This window comes from Podarcis gaigeae (genome assembly GCF_964106915.1).
Source record: "Podarcis gaigeae genome assembly, chromosome: 11".
Classification (NCBI taxonomy): domain Eukaryota; kingdom Metazoa; phylum Chordata; class Lepidosauria; order Squamata; family Lacertidae; genus Podarcis; species Podarcis gaigeae.
The window spans coordinates 1,615,794-1,640,744 of NC_139687.1; the positions used below are offsets into that span (position 1 = coordinate 1,615,794).

At 43.5% G+C, this 24,951-nt stretch overlaps 1 protein-coding gene across 14 annotated transcripts in view; it reads right to left on the reverse strand.

Moving 5' to 3' along the window:
• TRPM3 (transient receptor potential cation channel subfamily M member 3) overlaps nt 1-24,951 on the reverse strand; it is a 418,053-nt gene that overhangs the window by 139,969 nt on the left and 253,133 nt on the right. For all 14 annotated transcript variants that reach the window (XM_083701876.1, XM_083701865.1, XM_083701870.1 and 11 more), the window contains exon 2: nt 1,939-2,018. In XM_083701876.1, coding sequence (XP_083558002.1) covers nt 1,939-2,018 — 80 coding nt within the window. The remainder of the gene's footprint in view (nt 1-1,938; nt 2,019-24,951) is intronic.

Sequence of the window (24,951 nt, forward strand, 5' to 3'; positions counted from 1 at the left end):
AGAGGCAGATGAGATTAAATTAAGTCATTGTGGCTACTGAAGTAAAACACTTCAGTCTTCAAAACAGTTTCCCTCTCAGTAGACATAGTTAGGATACAAAGATAGGTGAAGACAACCACACAGAACTCCACAATAACTTAAATAAAGGTGCTGGCGGAGCTTTTCTCATCCCTGTTGGAGATGCTATACCCGCCAACATTCTCTTTAAGTTAGTACTATTCAAAGGTACACATGGCTGGTCACTCTGACGCAGATCAACTTTGATTTGCATCCCTTTATGTCCACAGGCTCAAAGGTAAATGTCAAATGAAACCATGGCCCTCTAGATGCTACTGCACTAGAAATTCCATCTTGTGGAGTTCAACATCTGGAGGCTCACCAGTTCCTCATCTCTCTTCACAGGCAATAAGGTGACACCTTTTATTGGCCAAATTGTGGACCAGTACCACATGGATGGCGCTGTGGTCTAAACAACTGAGTCTCTTCAGCTTGCTGATCAGAAGGTCGGCGGTTCGAATCCCCGTGACGGGGTGAGTTCCCATTGATTGGTTCCTGCTCCTGCCAACCTAGCAGTTCGAAAGCACGTCAAAGTACAAGTAGATAAATAGGCACCACTCCGGCGGGAAGGTAGACGGTGTTTCTGTGCACTGCTCTGGTTTGCCATAAGCGGCTTAGTCATGCTGGCCACATGACCCAGAAGCTGTCTGTGGACAAACGCCGGCTCCCTTGGCCAGTAAAGCGAGATGAGTGCGCAACCCCAGAGTCGTCCGCAACTGGACCTAATGGTCAGGGGTACCTTTACCTTGGTAAAGGTAACTTTGGAATGCTGTATATGAACTGCATATCCAAATTATGAAATTACCTTTGTACAACTGTTTTTGTCTTATTGCAAGCAAACATCCACAAGACATACCCCAAAGCCATTTCAGGCTGCAAGAATGGCCCTCAGCACCAGCCTTTGTACAGCAGCATGTCTTTAACTTACATGAAATCACTGCAAGAGAGCCTTTTCACATATTCTTGGTGACACCATGGAGAGGTTATATTGCAGGGATTTCAAGTAGGTTAAACATGAGCTTACACAAACTGAAATAATTGATACAATAAATATTTTTTGCCACTATGGGCTAACAGAACTTGAAAACATTTAAATTTCCATGATACTTCAAGAAAATTACACTTTTAAGAAATGGAAAATGGTAAGAAATGGTCATTTAAATATTGTCCCAACTTCTTCTCAAAGGCTGTATTACGTTAAAAAGATATTTTACTTATAATGCAGGATACAGTGGTACCTTGGTTTGCAACCGCTTTGGATTACAACTGTTTTGGATTACAACCACGCCAAACCCAGAAGTGCGTGTCTCTTTTTTTGGATTACAAACCATTTTTTTTGGAGGCCCCATTGGCAAAAGAACACCTTGGGTTACAACCTGTTTTGTTTTACAACCGGACCTGCAGAACGGATTATGGTTGCAAACCAAGGTACCACTGTATATGTATTTTCTGTTAGCATTCATGTTTTTCATGCAAGAACAGCTATATCTCTAACCTTAAGTATTTTCCTGGGTAAAGGAAAATTATTATTATTAAATTTGTATACCGCCATTCATCCAAAGATCACAGGGAAGTTCACAACATAAAAATTCAAAATTAGAACACAAAATACATAATAAAAACAAAAGCAAACCAATACTCCCACAAAGACATCTAAAAGAACATAGAATGTTAATTAGCCAAAAACCTGGTTAAAGAGCTACATTACGTTCAAATTCATATTGTGTCCATCTTAGTTTAACAACATTTGTTGCCTGGCAATTACTAAAATAGAGCTGTTTCTTCTCTGACAGGTATCAAAAGCCAAGATCCAATGAGATATAATAGGTTAAGTATAAGCTGTCATGAAAAGCAAGTTCATTGACAAAAGCCATGCCATACCTATGGGGGTCTTTGGTGCTGGGTATGATGTGAACACATTCCCTTTTGTAAAATGCTCTTTCTATCCATGACTTCTGAGCCTGAAAAAGAGATGAATAAAAAATCCATAAAATAAATTTCCTGTTCAATATCATTTTTAAAGGACAACAAAGCATTTAACATAGGATGCTCCACAGTAGCACAGTTTAGGGGTTGTGCTTTTCAAGGAAAGGCTCCACTGGCATTTCTTGTGGGGCTTGATGGAGTGCATACAGCATTAATATTAATCAACAAAATAAAACAAATGAAAATAACGATACATTAAACCTCTCCAATTGGTGAGAAACCCCTTGACGTTAAATTCTTTTTGCTGTTTTGAAATCACTTAAAACAGCTACAGTGGTACCTCTAGATACGAACGGGATCTGTTCCGGAGCCCCGTTTCCATCTAGAGGTAAACGTAACTAGCGATGGGACATCTGAGCATGCGTGTGCCGCTTTTTGCTGCTTCTGCGCATGCGCGTGACATCATTTTGAGCAACTGCGCATGCGCAAGCGGCGAAACCCAGAAGTAACGCACTCCGTTACTTCTGGGTTGCCAAGGAGAGTAACTCGAATGCGCTCAACTCGAAGCGTATTTAACCCGAGGTATGGCTGTCTTTTGCATGGGTATCACTAAACACATCTGACTTCTTAATTAAGTCAAAGCTCAGAATCCACTTGTTTATGGCAGGATTAGAATATAGATTATCATACAATTCATACTGACTACCTTGAAAAACAGGGAATCCAGAAGCAGGAAGGAAACAAATAAGAACATCATTTGTAGAATCCCAAGGTGTGGAATGGATTTTGTTCTGCTTCGCAACCAGAAATATTTGTGAAATTTTGTCAACATTCAAAAGTGCATTCTGGCACCAGATTAACACCAGCACCATACACTTGTACACATCTCTTTAGAAACCATCCATCAAAGTGGGACACACCTGGAGAATCCTTAAATGATCGTGCTAAGTATCAGGCTTTCCTTCCTGTAGTGTAACACATATTATCATCATTTCCACTGGGAACATAGGAGGAAACCTGGTCTAACTTTGTCTATTCCTATAGGTGGGTTGTTGTTTTTTAAGTTTGTTTCTGTTACCTTTCTGTGTTATATCCCATTCAAAGATATATATCTATGTTATATCTCATTCTCAGCAAAAGAAAATATGAACAAGAGAGGAGGACATAAGAAGCACCAAACAAGGGGAGCCACAATATAAAGCAGCAGTTACATTTGAACATCAGCAGACCAAGTTGTGCCGGAAAAAGAACAAGAATGCTGAAGATGCATTGAGTTCCATACAGCTGTGCAATTTTAGACTCTGGACTTAATGGTTTTATGATGTCTTCCTTTAGATAGACTTGTGAATCACTTCAGTGCTGAAGCACACAATTAACATTTTTCTTCCCTCCCCGTACCCCATTCCATGATTTACAACTGCATCCACATGCAAAAAACAAGCTAAAAGCATTTTTCCAACCCTGATTAAAAAGAAGAAATACTCTGATGACAAGGGTAAAAAAAAATTGAGTTTGTTTCTGTTGCCCTGATGATAAACAGGGAATAATCACCATTTTGTTGTAGCAAATGATCATATAATACAGAGATTTTCAACCTTTTTGAGTCCAAGGCTCCCTTAACCAACTACCGTATATTCTTTCTGAGGCTCCTTTGTGGGGCTCAGGAGCCCAGTTAGGTCCCCCTTGCCTGCAGAGCTGGCAGCCCTCAGCCCTTTTTGAACAGCTTCCCTCAGCCTCCTCTCCTCTTCCTTCTCCTTGGGAGCCCCAAAGAGCGGTGCCTCCCAGAGGCGACATTCGCCTGTGGAGCTTATGGCCAGGGCTGCTGCAATAAACAGCTGGGCAAGCCTTTGGGAGGCAGAGATGCAAGAGGGCTTCAGAGGAAGGAGGGAAGGAAAGAGGGACACCCCTGCAGCATCCCTGACCATCCTTCAGGGCACCCTAGGGTGCCATGGCACACTGGTTGAAAACAACTGATATAATAAAATAAAATTAGCACCTGTAAACATGTACTGTACACCTCTTGTCTGCCCCCTGACTATATAACATTTTACTAAAGAAGAAGAAAACGGGTGCTGTGATGACCCAGTGTTAGCCCTAGCAGGATTTGGCATGTCCACGCCACCCCAGGGGCTAATGCAGGGCCTGTATACCATATCCCACCATCTGCTGCTCTCTAGGTCGTCATTTTCACACACACCCCATGCTGTGGATTTCAGGCCAGGGGTCAAGCCCTAGCTGAGCCACTCCTTTAGCCAGGCTGCCTGTTGAGATTCACTGCTCTATTTGTTTCTCTTCTAGTATTTTTTTTGCCAATTGGCAACAACCTCTTTGAGAGAAACATGCTTTCTGAATCATGTACAGTGGTACCTCAGGTTAAGAACTTAATTCTTTCTGGAGGTCCGTTCTTAGCCTGTAACCAGTGGCGTAGCGTGGGGGGTGCAGGGGGGCCCGGCCGCACCGGGCGCAACATCTGGGGGTTAGGGTTAGGGGGCGCAAATCCACGGGTTAGGGGGTGCAAATTACTTGCCTTGCCCTGGGTGCTGACAACCCACGCTACGCCACTGCCTGTAACTGTTCTTAACCTGAAGCACCACTTTAGCTAATGGGGCCTCCTGCTGCCGCCGCGCCATCGGAGCACGATTTCTGTTCTCATCCTGAAGCAAAGTTCTTAACCCGAGGTACTATTCCTGGGTTAGCGGAGTCTGTAACCTGAAGCGTCTGTAACCCGAGATGCCACTGTACCATCAATAGAAGCTGGTATCACCCTCAATCTGCATCTAGCAGCATGCAAAGATAACAAAATGAAAAAGCCCAGAAATGAACAAGCAAAAAGCATGCAAAATCTTAGCTTCTGCTCATTCTGGAGAAGCCATTCACTATGTGGATGCTATCTTTAAAAAGAGCAGGCGGTATAAGCAGGGTTTTTGTTCTCAAGTAGAGTGGGTGTGCATTGGGTCAATGGGGAAAACTAGCAATAGCATAATTTTTATAATTCTTAAAATTATCTTAATTTTCTAATGGAACAATTCTATGCACTTTGACTCAGAAGTGGCTAAGCGGGTAAGCCTAAGTAGCCTATTTCAAGTCAACATGATGTTTTTAATAATTAATCTAAGGACAAAAAGTACCACTCCAGCAATTAAGAGATGACCTCCCTCCCCCTCCCTCCCCCCTCTGAATTCAGATATATTTAGAAAACATGCAAAGAAACAAAATGCATTCAAAGATGTTGATTAGAGCTGATGAGATTTACATGAGTGCTTATGGTAGCTATAGGCTATGTGATAAAAGACTGTTGCTACAATGCTAAGCACACAGTTACGGTGGTGCAAGTGCAAACATGCTAAGGAGGAGTAGCATGCATTAAATGCCATTTATACCTAAAACAGCAGCCCGGTCCCTTGAATTTACTTCCTGCTACTTCATGCCCTGGCAAAAACATCAGCTTTGAAAAATTAATTGCCATAGTTCATTTCTGACTAGAAGGAACAGTGTTTGTTCCATTAACATTCTTCAGGCTATATATGATTTTTTCAGAAGTAAAGCTTTTCATAAATGAATACCCTATAAAATATCATCGGTACAGTAAAAGACTATAGACATATCAAAGTGATTTTAGTACCAGATTATATTTTAATGATTTCCTCTTTAGTTTCCTACAGCCACCCTACAATGGGAAAGCCAAGTATAGATATCCTTGATGTAGCTGGTGCTCTGATCTTAAATTTGTTAAGCAAACCAACGATTTAAGACAGTATCTTATAACCCCATACTTACCCCAGCTTAGTCCCCGACAAAGAGGAAAGCAGACAGCATATCTGCTAAATAAGTCTTCTAGGAAAACAACTTTGTCAGTGGCTAAATTTCTTTTCCTGGCACTCAAGCGTCGGAAGCGTACAATTGAATGCCTTGATGTGGGTTATCTGTGAGAGGTTTAGTGCTGTGGCCCTACCTTATTCATATACCCCTATGATGTTTTAGTTCATAATTCTGTATTGTGTTTTATTTCTGTGTTTTATTTCTGACTATCGGTCGAATAAAGGAAATTGATTGATTGGTTAAGCAAACCTGCGGTGGCACAAGTCAAAATGCAGCCCTGTAGTAAAGAAGGAAGAAATTGTTGTTTCTCACATTCCAGGAAAATGGCACGGCGGAGCACACATTCCCAGTACAAGCCTCGGCCAGCGCTAAGGGCATGGAAGGAAATGAGGAGTGTTGGGGTTTGGAAAACGCTTTAAACAAGTTTTCACAATGAGGGTTTATAATACCTTTATTATCATAATTTGTTTGCTTTGCCTGAATATTCTTTCCACACATATGAGAGTAAGCTTGATCATGTTTAAACTAATAATTAGGCTTGCATGCAGTGGGGTAACCTTAGCTAACCTCTCATGAGTTCTGATTTCACAGAAACCCATGTTTGCCATGCTAAAACACACACAGAACCCTATTTGAACTTAATTTGTATGCACAAGATTGCAACCTTAGAGCGGATATTTAATTAGAAGTCAAAACACACAAAACATAAAATAAGGGCACAAATTTATTTTGCAATGAACAGGTGTTGGCAAAACATGTAGTTAGCACGTTGTAGCAGAAGCAATTGAAATAAATGATTATTTTATAGAAACACACTGTTCCTGTCCTTGAAGTGTGTGTGCATCTGCGTAATTGTTGCCTTGTGAAAGTATTACATACTAAGAGAAAATGGTTAATGATTAATTTTTCAAAGAATTACTTGAAATGTGAAACACCTTATGCTTTATTGAATTGCATTGCCTCACTTATTTAGTTTAATATTTAGGTGACTGGAGTGCTGATAGTCATCGTTCCCCCGCCACGTAAATATTAAATTACTATTATGTGTTAAATTTTATTGGATAGCTGCCTAGCACAAAAATACCAAGAAGCAGCTATTTTATCCATATTTCTTGGTTCACTTATGAGGTTTTATGAAAATGTACATAAACTATTCAAATGTTGCCACTGATGAATTTGCCCATAAAATATTTCTGGAGCGCTATCTTTAAAATGTAGCTTAGAGAAAATTAATTTGCTGGTCTAACAAGGTTAAATTTAAAAGTAAAATATGAAACACTCTGTTAAGTATAAGACAAGACAGAAGTACTGTTTTGGGGGGACAGGGGGCGGGCTGGTGTGGAGGACTCCCTGGTCCTGAATGGGGTAACTGTGCCCCTGAAGGACCAGGTGCGTAGCCTGGGAGTCATTTTGGACTCACAGCTGTCCATGGAGGCACAGGTCAATTCTGTGTCTAGGGCAGCTGTCTACCAACTCCACCTGGTACGCAGGCTGAGACCCTACCTGCCCGCGGACTGTCTTGCCAGAGAGGTGCATGCTCTGGTTATCTCCCGCTTGGACTACTGCAATGCGCTCTACGTGGGGCTATCTTTGAAGGTGACTCGGAAACTACAGCTAATCCAGAATGCGGCAGCTAGACCGGTGACTGGGAGCGGCCGCCGAGACCACATAAAGACCTACACTGGCTCCCAGTACGTTTCCGAGCACAATTCAAAGTGTTGGTGTTGACCTTTAAAGCCCTAAACGGCCTCGGCCCAGTATACCTGAAGGAGCGTCTCCACCCCCATCGTTCTGCCCGGACGCTGAGGTCCAGTGCCGAGGGCCTTCTGGCGGTTCCCTCATTGCGAGAAGCAAAGCTACAGGGAACCAGGCAGAGGGCCTTTTCGGTAGTGGCGCCCGCCCTGTGGAACGCCCTCCCATCAGATGTCAAAACGATAAACAACTACTTGACATTCAGAAGACATCTTAAGGCAGCCCTGTTCAGGGAAGTTTTTAATGTATGATATTTTAGTGTTTTCTGGTTTCTATGGAAGCCGCCCAGAGTGGCTGGGGAAACCCAGCCAGATGGGCGGGGGTACAAATAATAAATTATTATTATTATTATTATTATTATTATTATTATTATTATTATTAAAGAATTGCCTGATTAGACCTGACAACAATCTTTCTAATCAGACTTTCTGTTACTTTGCTCTTTTAATTATTATTTTAATGTGACCATTGTTCTCATATTATTAATTACTTTTATTAGGTTTATTGCATATTTTATTATTGCTTTGTTTTAATTTTTAGTGTAAGCTTGCTTTGGATAAACATTATAGCAGAGTATAAAAATCTTAACGAAATAAAAATAAGCTACTTAGAATTTCACAAGCAGAACGTATCCCAGCATTTGGTGCTAAGTAGTATTTTTGTGTGTCGGCTGATAGGAAAGATATTAAGATCAATTGACAAAAGTTAATAAATAAAATTGTATACAATATATGCCCAAATTTCAGCTATAGCAATAGACTACCAATAGAAAAACAGTAAAATATTTATTACTATAATAATCTGCCTCTAATTTTCAATGATATCATTAATTTCAAATTCGTGAAGTTAGGCAAAAATCTGTCTTGTGTGGTACTGAAGTATGAAAAAACCCTTCATTGTTTAAAAAATATTTGAACCACTACTGTCTTTTCAGCCCCAAGGAAACTATAAATTACTTATTAATAATTACTGATTTTCACTGCAATCGAAGGAGAAGGCATTCCATTCTACAGGCCAAACCAGCTAGTTAGTAAGAAATGCATCAGTGGCAATGAATGCAGCATATCAGTACTAATTTACATTAACAGATATTGCAGAATGAAGGCACAAAAGCAAGAACAATTATTTAATGAATTTGCAATTATCAATTACTTCTGCATGTTAGATATAAGCAGTGAATAATAAACTGTGAATGATAATGTCTTTCATGAATGAAACAAATTTGTGATCCATTTTTTCACCATCATTATTCTATAGATTATTCTAGCACTAAATAGCAAAACATACAGTTACTTGTAAATGTATACATTCATAGTGGGAGTTTAAATTTATTCCTGTCTTATATCCCTGAAATATTTTGTTACTAAGCACTGCCACCAAATAATAATAATGTTAGTTACGATTTACCTGATCATCCGCCTTTGAGTCTGTCTAAAGTTCTCTCTGGGCAGTTTGTCCGCATTTCTGCTGCTGGTCATTCTACTCCTAATAATTCACTCCTGACCGCCCACCAGCAAAGTCATTCATTCCATTCTTGACCAAGAGATGTTAAAGTAAGCAATGAACTTGCGCCCATTAGCTGCTTGGAATGTGGCGGCATGGGATTAGCCTCATTAAGAGTTCTACAGACATCCACTTGCAGCTCCAAAACACGGCTTCGTTTGAACATCTAATCTGACGCCAAAAGAAAAGCAAATCCCCCGAGAGCTTGGATTTAACTGGCACAAGCCCTGACAGGCTGTTGGGCTTTTGTTTTTTGCTTTTTTTCAATTATCAGAAAGAAGGTCTTGTGAAAGTGTGATAAGGTGTTCTGAGTCCTGAAAGTTCAACTCAGGAAAGCGAATCCTTCAAAAGAAACAGTGTACTAAGCTGGAAAGAACCTGAGCCCACATGATGTATATTAACTCTCCAAAGAGTAAAACCCTCTGTGTTGGTTTAGCAACCGCTGGGAATTTCTATATATTGGGAGGGGGGAGAGATTCATCAACAAGTGTGTATCAAAAGTGCTGGTTGCCTTTCAGAACAATGTTTATCTTGTAATAAATGTAACATTTAAAAAAGTTTAAAACTTAAATCTTTTGATGAACAGAAGCACAGAAATCGGAAGTTAAAGGTTTGAATTTCATGAGGATAGATTAGGGCAGAAAGTGGGAGAGATGGACAATGAGATTATAAAAAGAACTGTTGGGAAAGATATCAGCTGCCTACACAGATATACCTTTAAAGCACATTCAAAGCACATTTCTCTTCTTCAAAGAATTCTGGGCCCTGTAGGTTTTCAAGGCACTGTAGGTTACCCCTCAGAAACTGCAGTAACTAATTAATTAATTAACAACAACAACAACAACTCTGTTATTTGTACCTTACCCATCTGACTGGGTTGCCCCACTCTGGACAGCTTCCGACACATATACAAACATAATAAAACATTAAACATTTAAAAAAACTTCCCTATGTCCAGAATTCTTTGAGTTCAGAATGTGCTTCAAATGTGCTTTAACTGTATTGTGTGTATGCATCCTAAACGCATAACGTTTGCTGGATTCAAGCACCTAGAAGAGAGGAGGAAAACCTTCTCCAGCCTGAGGGTTGCATCCCATCATGGAGAACCTCAAGGGTTGTCCAGGACACTGGAGAGTGGAGCCCGAGGCAACAGTGGGCAGAGCAATGGGTGTGACTCATCACTGTGCACAGTTGGCCAAATTCCAGTCACAGAAAAGACAAATGGTATCCCACCCACCCCCACCCCCTCCATCAAGGGAAGAAAGATACATCATTACCACACTCCAAGGACACATTTCACCCAGACAAAGGAACTCACAGAGCAGGACTCAGAGCAGGACTGGGAGGTCTGGCCTGGGGAGAGGGCTGAGGACCAGACAGAGGGGCCTGGAGGGCCTCATCCAGCCCCTGCGCCTGAGATTCTATCCCAACCTAGAAAACAGGAGCATCAAGTTGTGCTGGCACTGTGATCCTAGAAAGTGGGTCTTCTTACATTAAGGCAAGGCAACAAGTATTTGCTCCCCCTCCCCTACTGCAGTTCTTCATGCCACACCCTGCACTCTTTCAGAAGGTCCCCCAAGACTCAGAAGCAACTTTTTCAGTGGGTAAGGGCTCCACAGCGGGGAGGGGGGGTGAAGACTAAGCATCCTGATCCACACAAGCCGAAGCACCAAGCCCCCATTGGATACCACCCAGTGGCTTTACCATTTATAGTTGTTGCTGTTGGCATCCCTCTGGGGGTGAAGTCAAACTGCTGCATTAGCAGCCCCAGAGTGACCTCCCCAAGGCACAAGTCTGGGCAGTGTGTCTGGAGCTCCTGGGCTGCCCAGCTGACAAGATGCCTCAGCCTCACTGATGCAGCCGATTGGGTGCCTGGGGCAGCACATGTGCCCGGCCCCCAGGGTTGGGGCGAGTTGGGGCAGGACGCTCCGCGGGGCCTCTGAGGAGTCTGCCTGCTTCCTCCCCCTCAGCCGCCCTACAGCTGAGGGGGAGGCGGTGGGCAGACCGTTTGGCGCAGCGCGGAACCTGCGGGCACCCAAACCACCTGCAGGCCCCATGGTGAGTGCCGCCCGGCATTTTGTCACCTTCCTCAGTGGTGATACCTGGGGTGGCCCACCCACACCGCCCCCTTCCTCCCCCCTGGCACTGATGGGGTCCAAAGGAAAGCAGAGCCAGACATTTGGCACCTGCCTGGCTGCAGGAGCTGCCAGAAGGAGGCAGAGAAGGCACCCTTCAGCCGCCTTAGGGACTACACTCCGGATTTGTGAAGGGTTTACCATTTATTAGACTGTGCCCATTATTAAGCCCCTTTTGACATTTCTTTATACTTAAGTACAAGAATAAGGAGTCTTAAAAATTAATAATAATAATAATAACTGAACTGAACTGAACTAAGATAAAATAAAATAAAATCTACTCCTGATCATAAGCTCAATAGTTTTTGGCAATGACTTTACATATTCATATTCAAATGTTCTAATATGCGGCTGAACATATTATATCTGGTAATCTTTTTACTTTTTTTTTAAGCTGGAAACCTTTGAAAAGACCTCTTGGGAAAAACCAAACATATATGCCAGCATTTATGTATGTGTGTAGTGGGGAAGAATCTACCAGAGGATATTGTTAAGTTAGAACAACAGTTAAGGGAGTGCCTCAGTTATGCCTATAAATTCAAACTGGTTGCAGACACTCACTGCTAAGCACCATGTGGTATTTTCAAGGAATGGGTAATGGGTGTCTTATGCTCATAGTAATCACAACATTTCTGGATGGCTGTGAGAAGAAGCCTTTCTGTTGCATGCAACCATGATTCCAAAATGGTGTATTTTTTAAAAATTGCACAAACACCTAAAGGTATTCTCTGGGTGGGTTATTATTTTTCACGCAAGGGATGTGCGGCCCCAAATTGACAGAGTATAGCTGTGTATTTTCCCAATAGGTGAAAAGCAGAGTTCAGTCAAAAATAGGAAATTGGGACAACATCAAAGATTGAAGCCAGATTGGAGGCTTCATAAAAAAGTATTTATAGAAGTTTATGAACCAATTGTTAACATCCTTTTTCTTGTTTGAGTGCTGACTTTGAATGGATCCAATATCCTGTACCTATTTTTCTTAGAAATGTCAATCATTGCTTGGTTGGGGGAGGTAGAAAGCTAGTTTGCCTTTTGGGAGGTAGTCTTGAAAGTGGGCCTGAAAGCGACACAGAGGCTGAGCTTGCTCTCTGTAGGAATTCAATGCTATGGATTTTTACTTAATACAGTTATATCCTGCATTTCCTCAAAGGAACTCAGTACTTGACATACATGGCTCTCCTCTTCCACAACCTGCTCTGGATGAAGGGGGCTGATTTTCTGGCTATATACTACCAGGGGGAAAACATTTTGTACATGATCAGTGAAAACATGAGATGATACAGAACTGAGATCAAGCATTGTAAACAAGTTCCAGTTCTGATTCTTGGTTCAGTTAAGCTCCCTCCTGATAACGCCTTTAAACAGCAATTACTGGTGTACATATTATTATACATTTAAATACAGATTATACACGTTATATAGAGATAACACACTTTCTGAAATCTACCATATAAATGCCATTAAAAATACATGTTAAAAATTAAACTCAGCTTCAGAGATTCAAAATAAGTTAGTAAAAACTCCTAAGTTAGACTCCTAAGTAGCAACAATTGCTGTCAAAGCCAAGTCAGCTGCAGGAATTTGCTGGGAAAGTTTGCTCCTGATCAGTGATATTTAAGTGGCGATCAAGGAGATGGAGGGTCACACAGGGTGGTTCAAATCACACTTGTGCCTTACTAAGTAATTCCTGGGTGGGATATATAAGGAATTATTGCTGGAAGGGTCAGCTTTAGTAGTAAGAGCTGTGGGAAGGATAGATTTAGCTAACGGTGTCATAACCTCACTAATCTCTACAGTGCAAAGATTAACTTTATCATGAGAAGAAGAAAAAAGCAGGGTTAGTCTGTTCTGTGAATAATGACACTGTGCAGATAAAAAAAAAAAAGCTACTAAAGCCATTTGAATAATACATGCTTTATCTGAATGGGAATAGCACTTGCAACTTGCTGTTTAGGTAAAAATTCTCAAGTCCTGGCACCTGTGGACTGTATCTCAATCAAGCAATGCAGCTGCAGGGCCTCAATTTCAATAAATCTTGCTGCACTTCATCTTGCAATTTCCTGGAAAATGGTTCTACTACTTATTTTGAGCAGGAAAAAAAATACCCCACTTCCAGTTTCCTGTTCAAAAATGTGTGCTTCTCTTGTAGCAGCTTCCCCTATCCTGGTGCCCTCCAGCTGTCTTGGACTACAACACCTTCAGCTTCAGCCATAACTAATGGTAGAGTATCTGCCCTGCAAGCAGAAGGTCCCAGGTTCAGTCCCTGGCCATCTCCAGGGAGGGGGGGAGAATATCCACCCTGAAATTGTGCAAAGGCTGGTGCCAGACAATACCAAGCTAGATAGTCCAATGGCCAGACTCTGTATAAAGGGAGCTTTCTATGTTCTAACAGCTGGAAGGCACAAACTGAGGAAAGGCTCTCTCTCTAGAGTCTGGGGCTCTCCATTATTTATTTCATTACAGTTATGTCCTGTCACAGAATGCAAGGGGGAGGTCTCCCATCCAGGCACTGACCAGACCCAACCCTGCTTAGCTTCAGCCTCACAAGCTTTCAGACCATGCTGTGGGACCACAGCACCCATTTTTCTCTTTACAGAAGAGCAAACATATGGACATGCATAAGTGAAGGAGTGGAGACCAGAGGTCCACTTTGGAGAGCCAGGCTGGAGCCATTTTATAATCCAAAAACGCCATTTTAAAAGGAGCAAGCTAAAAAGGCTAAAAGCTATCTCTCTTCTGTTTGCAAAAGCATTCTTTGCAAATGCAGCATGTGTGGTCAGAACATTTCACACCTGTAGCTAGCTGCTGACCAAAATTCTGGTAAACAGACCGAGAATAGAGCGAACAACAGGAAAGATGTAGCCCACCACAAAATAAGGTGAGAACACAGATGGTCAGGATGTGGTTTTACAAGGAATTGCAAATAGGTCAAGAGGATTATAAGCCATCAGTGCCACCTAGTGAATAATGCAGCCTGGAACCGAAGGGCCACCATCAATTCTTTAATTGGTAGAGCTTTTAATGAATATGTATAAAGAGGAATATGTAAGGGGTGGGTCAAGGGCTGAACTTTGCTTTGCCTAAGGGGATAAAAACTGTCTGCCCCTGGTGTTCGGGGGCATTCTCTCATTTTTCCTGAATGCACCCCTTTGCTTTATTTGTCTGACAAATTAAACCAAAGTCAATAAAACTTGTGTTTTAAAAATATTGCTGCCTGGATTTTTCCATTCTGGTCTAGATTCTGAAGTCTCTAACATAAGGACAAATACTTTAGATGTTATTAATAAAGCTGCTTTTATCCCTTTATTCATCTGAAAATGTGTTCCATACCCTTCTAATGCATTTGCATCAACTTACAACAATTAAAAACGATCTGGTAATAATGTACAAAAGAAAAAAAAGACCCCAAAGTATGAAAATGGAAACAGGACCAGAGGATAAAATGTGATTCTGCCACATAAAAACCATCTGATCGGTAAGATAAATGGTTGCTAGAAAAAAAAGTTTTAACCAGTCATTAGAAACCATAAGGGTAGGCAAGGTTGTCTAAAGTACGGGCAAGGCTCTCTGTCTCGCCTGATCAGTAGTGCCTCAAAATACAGACAAGAGCCTTTCTGAGGGATCTTAGGGAGCAGACGGGATAAGCAGAGGAGGAGACAGTCCCTTAGATATCCCGGACTTGGAGGACACATGCAGAGTTTGGTCACTGTGGGTCAGGCACTGGTCAGCCCTTTCAGCAGGTGGGATCATAGAATCATAGATATTTTAAAAATGTTTTAGATTTTTCCGTTTTGCTTTAGGCTGGTTTTAATGCAAGGTTTTTTATTGTTGTAAGTCACTTTGAGTGATTTTTGTAATACTGTGGTACCTCGGGTTACATACACCTCAGGTTACATATGCTTCAAGTTACAGACTCCGCTAACCCAGAAATAGTACCTCGGGTTAAGAACTTTGCTTCAGGATGAGAACGGAAATCGTGGTCCGGCGGTGTGGCGGCAGTGGGAGGCCCCAGTACCTAAAGTGGTGCTTCAGGTTAAGAACAGTTTCAGGTTAAGTACGGACCTCCGGAACGAATTAAGTACTTAACCCGAGGTACCACTGTAACTCAAAAAAAGTGAGCAAGAAGTCTAACAAGTACTTTTATTACCTTGGTAATAAAGACATTACTACTGCATGCTTTATGTGAAGTCCAAAAGCTGCTGCTGGTTCAGAATGCCACCTCCCACCCGTATGGGACACTGCTGCTCAAGGATTTGAACCAGCTGCCAATCAGCTACTGGGCAAAATTTGGGATTTTACTGTTGGTGTATAAAACCCTAATAGCCTGGACCTTTTTCCTTGACAGGCTGTTTCCTTGAGCCCTTAGGTCATTGAGTGAGGCTCTCTTGTGGTAATCCACATGTCCTGCAAGGTCATTTAATGAGAACCTGAGGCAGCCACACTTCAGAATACAATCCGCCTGGAATTAGGATGGTGCCAACTACGTTACCTTGGGTTACAAACGCTTTGGGTTACAGACTCCGCAAACCCGGAAGTAGTACCTCAGCTTGCAAACTTTGCTCCAGGATGAGAATGGAAATCATGTGGTGGCGGTGTGGCAGCAGTGGGGGCCCCATTAGTGAAAGTGCACCTCAGGTTAAGCACGGTTTCGCATTAAGAATGGGCCTCGGGAATAAATTAAGTTCGTAACCCGAGGTACCACTGTATTTGCTGTTTTAGGTGCTTCTCCAAAGTACTTTTTCTTTTTTCCCTTTAAATGGCCTTTTCAAGGTAACATTGTTGGATACAGTATTGTTTGTGTTGGTTTTACAGATGGAATCAATGTACAGTGGTACCTCGGGTTACAGACGCTTCAGGTTACAGACACTTCAGGTTACAGACTCCGCTAACCTAGAAATAGTACCTCGGGTTAAGAACTTTGCTTCAGGATGAGAACAGAAATCGCACGGCGGCAGTGCATCAGCAGCGGGAGGCCCCATTAGCTAAAGTGGTACCTCAGGTTCTGCACAGTTTCAGGTTAAGAACGGACCTCCAGGATGAATTAAGTACTTAACCTCAGGTACAACTGTATTTTTATTGTTTTAACCTTGTAGACTTTTTCTATACAATCACAATATTTTAAAGTGGTAATAGGTTTATACATTCTTTTAAAAGGAGCACAACATCTAGCACGATGTCAAGCAAATACAAAGTCAAGCAAATATCAGTTATAATACATCATCAGTAAAAATGATTTGTTGACAGTATTCAAATGTAAACATCCCTGACATAGGAAGAGTAAAAGGAAAGGGAATAGTTCAAATTCTGTATCCCAATTAACCAGTGACTCCCGTAAGTTATATAGACATCACTTATTTTACAGAAGAATACTAATGGTTGTTCCCAGCAACAAAAACAGCAGCCACTAGGCCACTGACTAGCTTTGAGAAACTCCTCCTAACAACAGAGGAACACAGTAAAGGGGCATATAAACTACTACTCCAAGACACTACAGACCCCCTTACCATAATGGGAGCAGGACAAAGGACATGAATTAAACCATACCCAGTGGTCTAGTCTATGGTCTAAACCACCATTCAAATCCATCTCGTCCAAAAGAAGAGAACTCACCCAAAACCTTATATATAGATGGTACCTAACACCATGGAAGCTAGCACAGATACACCCAGGAACTTTTTCTAAATGCTGAAGAGGCTGCACCGCAATAGGCATGCACCTCCACCTGTGGTGGTAATGCCCCAAAGTCCAATCCTTCTGGATATCAGTGCTGCAGGAAATTTCTAAAATAGCAAAACAGGTAATAGAAACAACTCCAGAACCCACCCTATTAAATATCTTCCAAGACAACAACACACAAGTACACTTCAAGGTATTCATGTCACTTACTCTCAGCAGCTAGAAATATCATAGCTGGACACTGTAAAGACCTATCAGGAGTGAACACAGACCACTGGTACAAAAATGTATGGGAAACTCAAACTAGCATGGGGACAAGCTACGGAGGATGCCTTCACCCCAGTGTGGTTCCCCTTTATTATATACGCAGTACAACAGGACAATGACCTATCCCCTCCAACGGCATACAAATCAATATGGCTAACCTGACCCAACAACCTAGCCCACCTCCCTCACACAAGTAAGCCACACCGCAATCAACTAAACACAACCAACCAAGCTTGGGAAGCCCTAACCTCTTGCAATATCAATAAAAATGAATACGGTAAATACATAAACAAAGGTGTGATGCTGACCCATGTGATGCTGACACAAACCCCCCTACACTAAGAATAAGCAATAGAATGAAAAACACTATCCCCCCTCTTCCCCCTCTCCCCTTTTCCCCTACTGCAAGATGTCTGACAAAAATGTCTCTCATCAAACATAAATAAACTGTTAAAGAGACTATGAATTGAAAGTCGAGACAATAGATGTGCTGTTCCCTGTTCGTCTGTTTGCTTTGCAACACAAAACTCCCCAATAAAAAATAATTTATACAAAACCCTAGAATATTTATGGTTGTTAAAATCTTAAGGTCAAAAAGCCCTTGTTCAAATACTTGATGACATAGATCAATTTAGAGCCAATCAGTTGCCAGTCAGCTTCAAGCCACTGTGAATGGTAACTGAGAACATTTTTTGATTGTATTTTTCTTTCTGTTGTCGACTTCAGCTCTTGGTAGCAGTGGCAGCCAACGTAGTGGCCTTGAGATGCTGCTGGATTCCAACTCCCCTCAACCACAGCCGACACGACCAATGGTCAGGAATGATGATGATAATAATAATAATAATAATAATAATAATAATAATAATAATATTTTTTTATTTATACCCCGCCCTCCCCAGCCAAGGCTGGGCTCAGAGCGGCTTACAAGCAATAATAAAAACAAGATGAATGGTTACAACTTAAAAACAAAAATAAAATACATTAAAATAATGGAACATTAAAATATTAAAATATAGCCTCATCGCAGGAGGAGAAGGAAAAGAAAGGGGGGGGAAAAGAGAGAGAGAGGGAGGGAATCAAATTGGCTCCAAGCCAAAGGCCAGGCGGAACAACTCTGTCTTACAGGCCCTGCGAAAAGAAATCAGATCCTGCAGGGCCCTGGTCTCATGAGGCAGAGCGTTCCACCAGGCCGGAGCCAGAGTTGGAAAGGCCCTGGCTCTGGTCGAAGCCAATCTAACTTATTTAGGGCCTGGGACCACTAGGGTGTTGTTATTTATGGACCTTGAGGTCCTCTGTGCGGCATACCGGGAGAGGCGGTCCCGTAGGTACGAGGGTCCTAGGCCGTGAAGGGCTTTAAAGGTCAAAAGCAGCACCTTAAATCTAACCCTATACTCCACCGGGAGCCAGTGCAGCTTGAAAAGCACTGGGTGAATATGCTCCCATGGCAGAGACCCCGTGAGGAGCCTCGCTGCAGCATTCTGTACCCGCTGGAGTTTCTGGGTCAACTTCAAGGGCAGCCCTGCGTAGAGCAAATTACAGTAGTCAAGCCTGGAGATGACCGTCGCATGGATCACTGTGGCCAGGTCGGGGCGGGAAAGGTAAGGGACCAATTGCTTGATGCGGCGAAGGTGGAAAAATGTCGCCTTGGCTGTTGCTGTAACTTGCGCCTCCATGGAAAGGGAGGCGTCAAGGATTACACCCAAACTCTTAACGGAAGGCAATGGCACTAATTGGGCCCCCGCAAGGGAAGGGGGGGATCCATGAAGGGGCCCCTTCATGGATCACTGCCTTGCCGTGGCGAAGGGGCTTGAAGAACTCAGAGAAGCTATGAACTATGCCGAGCAGGGCACCCAAGATGAACAGGTCATAGTGGAGAGTTTTGACCAAACGTGATCCACCTGGAGGAGGAACAGGCAAGCCACTCCAGTATCCCTGCCAAGAAAACTCCATGGACAAAGTCAACAGGCATATAAAAGATATGACGCTGGAAGATGAGCCCCTCAGGTCGGAAGGCGTCCAACATGCTACTGGGGAAGAGCGGAGGGCAAGTACAAGTAGATCCAGAGCTGATGAAGCGGCTGGGCCAAAGCCGAAAGGACGCTCAGTTGCGGATATGCCTGGAAGTGAAAGGAAAGTCCAATGCTGTAAAGAAAAATATTGCATAGGAACCTGGAATGTAAGAACCATGAACCTGGGTAAGTTGGAGGTGGTCAAAAATGAGATGGCAAGAATAAATATTGACATCCTGGGCATCAGTGAACTAAAATGGACGGGAATGGGTGAATTCAGTTCGGATGACCATCATATCTACTACTGTGGGCAAGAAACCGTAAAAGAAATGGAGTGGCCCTCATAGTCAACAAAAGAGTGGCGAAAGCTGTACTGGGATGCAATCTCAAAAATGATAGAATGATCTCGATACGAATCCAAGGCAGACCTTTTAACATCACAGTAATCCAAGTTTATGCACCAACTACTTGTGCTGAAGAAACCGAAATTGACCAATTCTATGAAGACTTACAAGACCTTATAGAAGTGACACCAAAGAAGGATGTTATTCTCATTATAGGGGATTGGAATGCTAAAGTAGGGAGTCAAGAGATAAAAGGAACAACTGGCAAGTTTGGCCTTGGAGATCAAAACGAAGCAGGGCAAAGGCTAATAGAGTTCTGTCAAGAGAACAAGCTGGTCATCACAAACACACTTTTCCAACAACACAAGAGACGACTCTACACATGGACATCACCAGATGGGCAGCATCGAAATCAGATTGATTATATTCTCTGCAGCGAAAGATGGAGAAGCTCTATACAGTCAGCAAAAACAAGACCTGGAGCTGACTGTGGCTCAGATCATCAGCTTCTTATAGCAAAATTCAAGCTTAAACTGAAGAAAGTAGGAAAAACCACTGGGCCGGTAAGATACAATCTAAGTCAAATCCCTTATGAATACACAGTGGAAGTGAGAAACAGGTTTAAGGATTTAGATTTGGTGGACAGAATGCCTGAAGAACTATGGATGGAGGCTCGTAACATTATACAGGAGGCAGCAACGAAAACCATCCCAATGAAAAGGAAATGCAAGAAAGCAAAGTGGCTGTCCAATGAGGCCTTACAAATAGCGGGGGAGAGAAGGCAAGCAAAATGTGAGGGAGATGGTGAAAGATACAGGAAATTGAATGCAGATTTCCAAAGAATAGCAAGGAGAGACAAGAAGACCTTCTTAAACGAGCAATGCAAAGAAATAGAGGAAAGCAATAGAATGGGAAGAACCAGAGATCTGTTCAAGAAAATTGGAGATATGAAAGGAACATTTCGTACAAAGATTTCCATAATAAAGGACAAAAGTGGAAAGGACCTAACAGAAGCAGAAGACATCAAGAAGAGGTGGCAAGAATACACAGAGGAACTATACCAGAAAGAAATGGATGTCTCGTATACCCCAGGTAGTGTGGTTGCTGACCTTGAGCCAGACATCCTGGAAAGTGAAGTCAAATGGGCCTTAGAAAGCACTGCAAATAACAAGGCCAGTGGAAGTGATGGTATTCCAGCTGAACTATTTAAAATTTTAAAAGATGATGCTGTTAAGGTGCTACACTCAATATGCCAGCAAGTTTGGAAAACTCAGCAGTGGCCAGAAGATTGGAGAAGATCAGTCTACACCCCAATCCCAAAGAAGGGCAGTGCCAAAGAATGCTCCAACTACCGCACAATTGCACTCATTTCACACGCTAGCAAGGTTATGCTTAAAATTCTACAAGGAAGGCTCAAGCAGTATGTGGACCGAGAACTCCCAGAAGTGCAAGCTGGATTTAGAAGAGGCAGAGGAACCAGAGACCAAATTGCAAACATGCGCTGGATTATGGAGAAAGCTAGAGAGTTCCAGAAAGACATCTACTTCTGCTTCATTGACTATGCAAAAACCTTTGACTGTGTCGACCACGGCAAACTATGGCAAGTTCTTAAAGAAATGGGAGTGCCTGATCACCTCATCTGTCTCCTGAGAAATCTCTATGTGGGACAAGAAGCTACAGTTAGAACTGGATATGGAACAACTGATTGGTTCAAAATTGGGAAAGGAGTACGACAAGGCTGTATTTTGTCTCGCTGCTTATTTAACTTATATGCAGAATTCATCATGCGAAAGGCTGGGCTGGATGAATCCCTAGCCGGAATTAAGATTGCCGGAAGAAATATCAACAACCTCAGATATGCAGATGACACAACCTTGATGGCAGAAAGTGAGGAGGAATTAACGAACCTTTTAATGAGGGTGAAAGAGGAGAGTGCAAAATATGGTCTGAAGCTCAACATCAAAAAAACGAAGATCATGGCCACTGGTCCCATCACCTCCTGGCAAATAGAAGGGGAAGAAATGGAGGTAGTGAGAGATTTTACTTTCTTGGGCTCAATGATCACTGCAGATGGTGACAGCAGCCACGAAATTAAAAGACGCCTGCTTCTTGGGAGAAGGGCAATGACAGGCCTAGACAGCATCTTGAGAAGTAGAGACATCACCTTGCCAACAAAGGTTCGTATAGTTAAAGCTATGGTTTTCCCAGTAGTGATGTATGGAAGTGAGAGCTGGACCATAAAGAAGGCTGATCGCCGAAGAATTGATGCTTTTGAATTATGGTGCTGGAGGAGACTCTTGAGAGTCCCATGGACTGCAAGAAGATCAAACCTCTCCATACTGAAGGAAATCAACCCTGAGTGCTCACTGGAAGGACAGATTGTGAAGCTGAGGCTCCAGTACTTTGGCCACCTCATGAGAAGAGAAGACTCCCTGGAGAAGACCCTGATGTTGGGAAAGATGGAGGGCACAAGGAGAAGGGGACGGCAGAGGACGAGATGGTTGGATAGTGTTTTCGAGGTTACCAGCATGAGTTTGACCAAACTGCGGGAGGCAGTGGAGGACAGAGGTGCCTGGCGTTCTCTGGTCCATGGGATCACGAAGAGTTGGACACGACTAAACGACTAAACAACAACAAAGAGAAGGGAGTTGGTCCCTCATCCCCATGCCATCCCAACCTAGCCATAGGACCTCTGTCTTCGAAGGATTTAGTTTCAATCGGCTCCCACGAAACCATCCAGCCACAGCTTCCAAGCATCTGGTCAGTGTGTTCGGGGCCGAGTCAGTGTGGCCATCCATCAGCAGATAGAGCTGAGTGTCATCAGCATATTGGTGACAGCCCAGCCCAAAGCTCCGGATAATCTGGGCAAGGGGGCGCATAAAGATGTTAAAAAGCATCGGGGAGAGAATTGCGCCCTGCGGCACTCCACACACCAAGGAGTGGCGCGACGACATTTCCCTCCCTAGTGCCACCCTCTGTCCCCGACCAGAGATAAAAGAGCACAACCAGTTACGGGCTATGCCCTGTATCCCCACGTCTGCAAGGCGGTGGTCCAGAAGATCATGATCGACCATGTCAAAGGCTGCTGACAAATCTAAAAGGATCAGCAGTCCTGACCCGCCTTGATCCAGTTGTCTACGGAGATCATCTGTTAGGGCAGCCAGAGCCGTCTCCGTCCCAAAACCAGGACGGAAACCGGACTGAAATGGATCTAATGCCGATGTTTCCTCCAGAAACCTACCAAGCTGTTCAGCAACTGCTCTCTCAATTACCTTACCCAGGTATGGAAGATTTGAAACTGGGCGGTAATTGGATAGGTCTAAGGGATCTAATGAAGTTTTTTTTAAGAGTGGACATACCACTGCTTCCTTCAATTCCCCTGGGAATTTCCCCGTGTCAAGGGACAAATTGATAATTTCAACCAGGGGGGTCTGCACAACATCTGGACACTCCCTAATCAGCCAAGACGGGCACGGATCAAGGAGGCAGGTGGTGGGCCTACCAACTTGGAGGAATCTATCCACATCAGTAGGGAGTATCCGATCGAAATGGTCCAACACTGGACCTGAAGTCAGTCGAGGGGCCTCCAGTTCAGCCACTGTATCTAAATTGGCAGGGAGGTCACGGCGGAGCAACAGGACTTTTTCCGCAAAAAAACTCGCGAATGCCTCACAGCTGTGGGTCGAATTTGTGCTTAAATTTGGTTGTCCTCCTAAGGACGTTATTGACCTAATTATTTTAAAAAGTTGTGCCGGGTGAGAGCTAGCGGATGCAATGGAAGCTGCAAAGTAAGATTTCTTAGCAGCTTTCATAGCCATCTCATAGGCTTTCATAAGCGTCCTATAAGATGTTCTTGAGGCTCCGTCACGAGTCCGTCGCCATACTCGCTCTAGCCGTCTGAGATCCCGCTTCATTTTCCGGAGCTCCTCAGTAAACCAAGGGGCCCGGTTTCGACGGGGTCGCAGAGGGCGCTTAGGCGCGATCTCATCAATGGCTGCCAAGAGCCGGTTATACCAGTCCTCAACAAGGTCATCTAATGAGTCGCCAGGAGGAGCAGGGTTCCGCAAGGCTTGTCGGAATCTATCAGGATCCATCAGTTTTCGCGGACGAGCCCAAATAGGTTCGCCACCCGAGCCGGGGAGGAGCGGGAAGTCTATCTTGGCTTTCACAGCGTAGTGATCAGACCATGGCACTTCCACAGCAGGGAGCATGATCACATCTATACCAGCCCCAAAGCCCCAGCGTGTGGCCTGCTTGATGAGTGGGGCCCAAAACAACCTGGGAGAGCCGTAGTGTTGCCATGGAAGTCACTAGGTCCAGAGCCTGTGAGGAGGGAGCGGCATCGGCATGGATGTTGAAGTCTCCCAAAACCAGTAGGTTTGGGAACTCCAAGGCCCAGCCCGCCACCACCTCCAGCAGGTCTGACAGGGTGGCTGCAGGTGTGCTGGGTGGTCGGTACACCAGCCAGACAGCCAAGCTCTCCTTGGTGCCCCACACGAGACCAACACATTCAATGATGAGATCTATACTCGGGAGAGCATCACATTGACTATCCCTGGTACACACACACACACACACCAATTGTCAACATCTTGTTTCTCTTTCCCAACATGCAAACTCTAGTATGGGTGGACAAGAGGATGAAGAGGACCCTGCTGCTGCCTTAAATAAGAGATGAAGAGCACATCAATGGTAAGAAGTGAAAAAGGAAGCAGTGCAATCCATGGCCCTGAGAGGACTTGGTCCTCTATGGTTTTTGGACATGTGGGGAAGATAATAAAGGGAAAGGTGATATTGTAGGGAATCATCATCTGGGCCTTACCCTTTGCTCTTTTCATGACGCTGGATGAAGGAATAGAGAAGTAGGGGAGTATAAGTCCAGGGCACTGGAGCTGGGAAAAGAACGACAATTCTCATTGCCTCCACTCTCCCAGCCCATGACAGACCTTCAGTAGTTCATAATATGCACGGCAGGGATAGCCAGGGGAGGAGCCTCCAGGGGTTGTTGGAGCACAACTCCTCTCCTCCCTGATCACTGGTCAAGCTGGCTGGGGATTATGGGAGCTGCAGGCCAACATCTCAAATGCACCATGTTGGTGACTTCGGATGTATAGATTGCTTATTTTCCTAAAGAGACCCCAGCCAATGTACAGTGCTTAGAAAAGGATAAAGTTTAAAAAATAGTATCTGTAGACCACAATGAACTAAGCTAATCTTTCAGCTTCATCTGCAACATAGCAGCAACACAAACACACCACAGAACAATAATTCATTCTGCAGAAAAACAAACTGTACATGTATTACAGTGGTGCCCCGCAAGACGAACACCTTGCAAGACGGAAAACCCGCTAGACGAAAGGGTTTTCCGTTTTGGAGGCGCTTCGCAAAACGAATTTCCCTATGGGCTTGCTTCGCAAGACGAAAATGTCTTGCGAGTTCCTGCGGGTTTTCCCCCCTCCCCCT